The sequence below is a fragment of the Orycteropus afer genome, unplaced genomic scaffold (assembly GCF_000298275.1).
Source record: "Orycteropus afer afer isolate SDZICR_OR568_19922 unplaced genomic scaffold, OryAfe1.0 scaffold00106, whole genome shotgun sequence".
NCBI classification, from domain to species: domain Eukaryota; kingdom Metazoa; phylum Chordata; class Mammalia; order Tubulidentata; family Orycteropodidae; genus Orycteropus; species Orycteropus afer.
In genome coordinates, this window is record NW_006921693.1 from 6,249,328 (window position 1) to 6,255,355 (window position 6,028).

The following is a 6,028-nucleotide window of genomic DNA, read 5'->3' on the forward strand; positions in this document are numbered from 1 at the left end:
AGCACAAAAAAAAGGAGCTCATCTGGCGTAGTGGTTCAAGCATTTAGCTGCTAACCAAAAGGTCGGCAGTTCAAACACACTAGCCCCTCTGCCGTAGAAAGATGAGGCAGACTGCTTCTGTAAAGATTTACAGCCTTGGAATCCCTATGGGGCAGTCCTATTCTGTATTAAAGGGTTGCTGAGTTGGAATCAAATCGATGGCAATGGCTTTAGGTTTTAGTGCAAGAAAAGTTTCGAAGCTTTTCCAATGATTTAAAAGCTGCACAAGCAGCAAGTGAAGGTGATTGTGTTGAAGAATTTGTTGCAAGTAGGGATTAGTTCAATCATGTCCAAACAAAACAAATTCACTACCATTGAATCGATTCTGACTCATAGTGACCCTTTTTCAGGACAGAGTAGAATTGCCCATAGGGTTTCCAAGGCTGTAAATCTTTACAGACACAGACGACACATCTTTCTCTCATAGAGTGGCTGGTGGGTTTGAACCACCAACCTTGTGGTTAACAGCTGAATTCTTTTAACCACTATGCCACCAGAGCTCCTTAATCATTTCAAAGTGAGGACAAATTTATGTAACATGGAAGGACAAGTATGAGTTGTCCATTAAGTCGGACATTCATAACCTGAGACTGCCTATACAACATCAGTTGCTTGACCATCCCTTGGTGAAGGTCAGTTAGATTGTGCCCCCACCCCCACCCCTTTTTTGCGTGAGTTAAAAAAAAAAAAAGGTTACATCTTTGGACAAGATACATGTAAGTATTTCTCTGAGAAATGGAGTTGTTGGGTCATGGGTTGTGTGCACATAAATTTTTAATCCAAAAAAAAAAAAAAAAAAATACATGTAAGTATTTCTCTGAGAAATGGAGTTGTTGGGTCATGGGTTGTGTGCACATAAATTTTTAATCCAAAAAAAAAAAAAAAAACCCACAATCTCACTGCCATCAAGTCAATTTGAATGCATGGCAACCCCATTGGGTTTCTGAGGTTGTAAATCTTTATGGAATTAGATTGCCCCATCTTCCTTCCATGAAGCAGCTGATGCGTTTGAATCTCTGACCTTCTGGTTAGCAGTCAAATACCTTACCCACTATCCCACCAGAGCTCCTTCTAGATAGTATGAAATTTCATTCCAAAGGGGCTAAACTACTCTTACATTCCCACTAACAGAACGAGAAAATAGCTATATCTCTACCTTTTTGCCAGCCTTTGATACTGTCACTTCTTTCCATTTTTTGTCTGTAACAATGAGTGAAAATGGTGCCCAGTGTGGTTTTGATTCGGTAAGAAGTTGATAAAGACTTAATTTTCTCAAAATTTTTCAATTTCAAACATCCTTGTGAAAATACCAAGATTGACTAGGTAGAAACTGAAAAGAACTTATGGATGTGGGAAATTTCTAAGATTAAGAAAGTCACTGAACTTTAGAATTGAAGAAATTATCTAGACCAGCCCCCATATTTTACAGATGAGGAGAAGACCAAATAATCTAAAAGATGTATCTAGAGGGCCATTAGATAGTTAATGCCACACCTGAGACCAAACCCTTGTGCTCCTGAAGTTATCATGTAATGGGTTCCAACATTAGATAGTCACCATCTGACCTTTAAGTCTAGTGCCACCCAAACGTGAGGTTGTATGATTCTGAGATGTGGAAAACTAGAGTGGTGTTTTATTGTGAGATTGTGTGTTCTGGGGACTGGTAGCAGTGGAGTGAGGGGGAGGCAGGGCTTAGGCATTGTTGGCTTGCTCATTTTGTTTTTTGAGCAGCAAAGTAGAGGGATGCCATGGCATTAGAAATGTGCGTGATGATAGAAGGGAAGAAAGAAGCAACAGCTAGTAGCCTGCTTTCAAAGGGCAAATCAGAAAAACCAAAATGTGTGAGCGGAAAGATACCATCACATACTGTAATAAGAGATCTTCAAATGGACGTCCTTAGATGCCAAGGAAAGGGTACATTATGTTCAGTGTTGTCTGTTTAAGAAAGTAGGAAACTGCATAACATTTCTAGAAATTTTCTAGAAATATATGTTCAAACTTTAAAAAGTTTTGGCATTCAAAGAGTCTTTCATTCTTAAACAGGAAATTCACTTACATGAAATTCTTTCTCCCCTGATAAGGCTAACTGTCTGAGATGCTATGGGAGCCTTTGGACTGATGAATCATTCCAGCACTTTGTATGTCAGGCCTTCTATTGAGACTCATATGTTTTAGGTCCATCTGCCCCCCACAGGCTGCCTAGATGCCTGGGCCTCCCCCACACACACACATGTGTCTAGCTGGCGAATATTCTCCAGACTCTTGTAACTGTGCCTTCATCATCTGATGCTCTTTGGGCTTGAAAATCAGGGTGAAAAGCTATAACAAAAATTTTCAGTCCAATTTCTATATTTACTTGATTTCCTACTCTTTTCACTTGGGCCTAACTTAATGGCATTTGTATTGAGGACTTGTATGCATAAAGTTAGCTCTAATTATAATAATTAACTGATCTGTAGGGCTATGCAAAAGAGCCTTGGTGGTGTAGTGGTTAAGGCATTTGGCTGCTAACCAAAAGGTCACTGGTTTGATCCTACCAGCTGTTCTGTGGAAGAAAGATGAGGCAGTCAGCTTCTGTAAAGATCTACAGCCTAGAAAACCCAATGGGGCATCACTATGTGTCAGAATCGATTCAATGGCAGTGAGTTTGGTTTGGCTTGGTTTGGTAGGGCTTTGCCCTTTTAGAGTACATTTTATTAGTATTATCTCGTTTGGTCCTCCTTGATGCTAAAAGATGTTTTTTGGGGGAGAAATGGGACAGGAACAAACTCCTGCCACTTTGTTGCTGTTAGTTGCCATGGAGTCAATTCTGCTTCATGGCCACCTGCCACTTTTACACCCGGTAACAGGCTGGGAGGCAGGAGTGACAAAGAGGAAAGAAGTTAAGGGCTCTGCTGGGACTTGGGTCTTTTCTTTTGATCTCACTCTCCATGCTCTCCCTCCCCTCTTTATCAATTATCACTCTCATTAGGAGAATCAGTTTGCTGTTTTTCTTGATAGTTCATGGTTTTGAAGAGCCTGTAGGAAAACAGCATTTTTGTCTACTGTTGGTGGGAATATAGGCGATTACCTCTTTAAGGGGAGTTCTGTGATATTTATCTGTATTGCAAATGCATATATCCTTTACTCTAGTTATATCGTATATATGTATTATTATTATATATAATAGGAGCTCTGGTAGCATAGTGTCTAAGGCACTTGACTGCTAACCAGAGGGCTGGCGGTTCAAAACCACCAGCCACTCCTCAGAAGGAAGATGGGGCAATCTACTTCCGTAGTGATACTGCCTTGGAAACCCAAGGAGGGGTCACTATGAGTCAGGTCTGACTCGATGGCACATGGCAACCACAACATTATATATAATAATGAGAGACTGAAAAAAATAACCATTGATAAGAGTGACAGGTTGAGTAAATTACAGTATATCCATGCAACTGAAAGTTCCCCAGCCATGAAGAAAAAAATGAGATTGAACTATATGGCCTGATATGGATTAATCTCCAAGATATGTAGTTTTGTGAGAAGAGCAAGGTCCAGAATGACATGTATAGAATGCTGCCATTTGGGGACGGTATTTCCTTGTATTCTTGTCCATATCTGGAATATATCCGGATGGATAGACACACACCTAGTGAGGTAGGTGCCTCCAAGGAGGAGGACAAGGGGATTAGAGATCAGAGACAGGAGGAGACATAGTTTCCCTTATCTATCCTTTGGTACTCCTTGCATCTCTTGTCATGGTTTTATTTTTTAAGAAACATGTAATATTTTGATTTTTAAAAGAGAATTTATTGTGTTTGATGTCTGGAAGTTTCATGTCTCTCTTTGATGCTTTTTCTGACAATTTCTACACAGCTTATTAAAAACACAACTGCTTTACTTTCCAATCCCATCTACCTTTTTCAAAATTAATGATTAAATTTCCAACCTCTTCGACAAAGAAGAATATGTATCTTCTCACTAATGCTCAAGCCACTTATTATTTTTGTTTAAAGACAAGAGCCCACAGTGAATGAATTTGGGCTTATAAGAAACCAGAAAATAGATCTATTAAAACACAGCAATAAATTTAAAATCAGGAGGCACTCTTTGTCTTGCCTTTCCATTATCTTTTTGATCAACTCATTGGGCTGTGTTTACAAGGAGGCTCAGACAGTTTGCTGTAGGACTGGAGGAGTAGCTGGGAAGTGGTGAAGAGGGGCACAACTTTTCTATTTGGCTGAAGAGGTCTCCAGTGTGGCGGCATGTAGGACGTTAGTGAAGAGCAGATGGGCGAACTCCATAACTTACTTCATTGTAAAATGGGCTGTTGGTTCCTTCCTTCACTGTGCTTTGCTTCTTGTCATCTCCGATCTCAATGATCACAACCGGGTCAATGTTCTCACCTACCAGCTGGCGGGCCTCAGTGATGGTGATGGCAATCTGTAACAAAAACCAGTGTCTTCACTGTCCTGGAAGTCACCACGCATTCACATAAGACCAGGGAGAGGCAGGGGCAGGAAGAGTCAGTCACTTACTTGATAATGTTGGGATTTGACCTCACCATCATGGATCTTAGTCACCAGTTTTGATCTATTGAAAAACAGTTTAATATATTTATTTTGTCAAATAACAACGTACTTTACACCCATACGTAGCTGTGGCTGTTGTCTTGCCATCACGCCAATTCCCACTCACAGCCACCCCATGTGACAGAGGAGAAGTGCCCCATTGGGCTTTCTAGGTGCTAATCGTTATGGAAGCAGATCACCAGGTCTCTCTCCTGCTGGGTCTGCTTGGTGGGTTTAGACCACCAAGCTCTCAGTTAGCAGCTGAGTGCTTAGCCATTGTGCCACCAGAGCTCCTCGAGATCCATACACCATAATAATATTTCCCCAAAATATTCCCAAGTGCTCCCATTTATATCATATCACATATTCTCTCTACATCTCCAGGGGAGACAAGTGTGAATGGATGAGTGTCTTAACCTCTCTATGCCCCAGTTTCCCCACCCTAAAAAGGGAGCTAGTAATAACATCCACCCCATTAGGTAATTGCTAGAATTAAATAATATCACACTTGAAGAGGTTTAACCCAGTGCCTGGCAAGAATCAATGCTAGCTTTTATTATAAGTATGATTATAATATTATTATTTTTAATTTACAGATGGAGAAAGGAAATTAATGGCAGAACTGATCTAAGTAAGGGCCTTCCAATCTGCTGTCTGAGTCTGTCCACAGAGGATCTCCGTCTCATTCCCAGTAGATATAACAATTCTCAGTTTCAAGATTGCTTTGAAAAAAAGAATTGGTAAAGGAGAAAATTGGAAAGAACAACCAAAATGTCATCTCCGTGAGATTTCACATTCCAGGGGATTTCATTTATCTGAATTGTCACAGGTAATTGGGAACAGATTTAGAGACTGGATAATAATATAAAGAGATGAAGAATCCTATTGGCGTGGATGCAGCAATGGGTGGAACTGAAGTGAGCTTGAGTTGCTGCTGAATTTTGTTCTCTTGGCTTCTAGCAACACCGTCTTATATTTGACTTTATTCCATTTCTGCTGATTATAATTGAGTCTGGTAGAGAATAAACCAGCAAAAATGTCAAGGCTTTGGAGTCAGACTGATCTGAGTTAGGGTATTTGTTCTCCCAAGTTGTATGACTTTGGGAAGTTCTTTAGCCTTGATTTCCTCTTCTGAAAGTAGAAAAACTAATTCTTGTTTCATGGGGTTGCTCTGAAGATTAAAAAGAGATAGTGCATGTAGGAAAGCGTAGATGTCATTGAATATATTTCTCAATAAAATGGCAAATCCATACTGGTTATTTACTATTGAAAGCTCTGTGCTAGGCTTGGCTAGAGAAAAAACAAAAATAAGTAAGGCATTTTTTGTGCCCATTCCAAAGAAAGGTGATCCCACAGAATGTAGAAATTATAGAACAATATCATTAATATCACACGCAAGTAAGATCTCACTGAAGATAATTCAGAAACGTTTGCAGCAG

At 40.0% G+C, this 6,028-nt stretch overlaps 1 protein-coding gene across 1 annotated transcript in view; it reads right to left on the reverse strand.

Moving 5' to 3' along the window:
• The window catches only part of FER1L6 (fer-1 like family member 6), a 139,479-nt gene that overhangs the window by 126,999 nt on the left and 6,452 nt on the right, over positions 1-6,028 (reverse strand). The window contains 2 exon segments of the mRNA XM_007943427.1: positions 4,330-4,461; positions 4,557-4,611. Coding sequence (XP_007941618.1) covers positions 4,330-4,461; positions 4,557-4,611 — 187 coding nt within the window.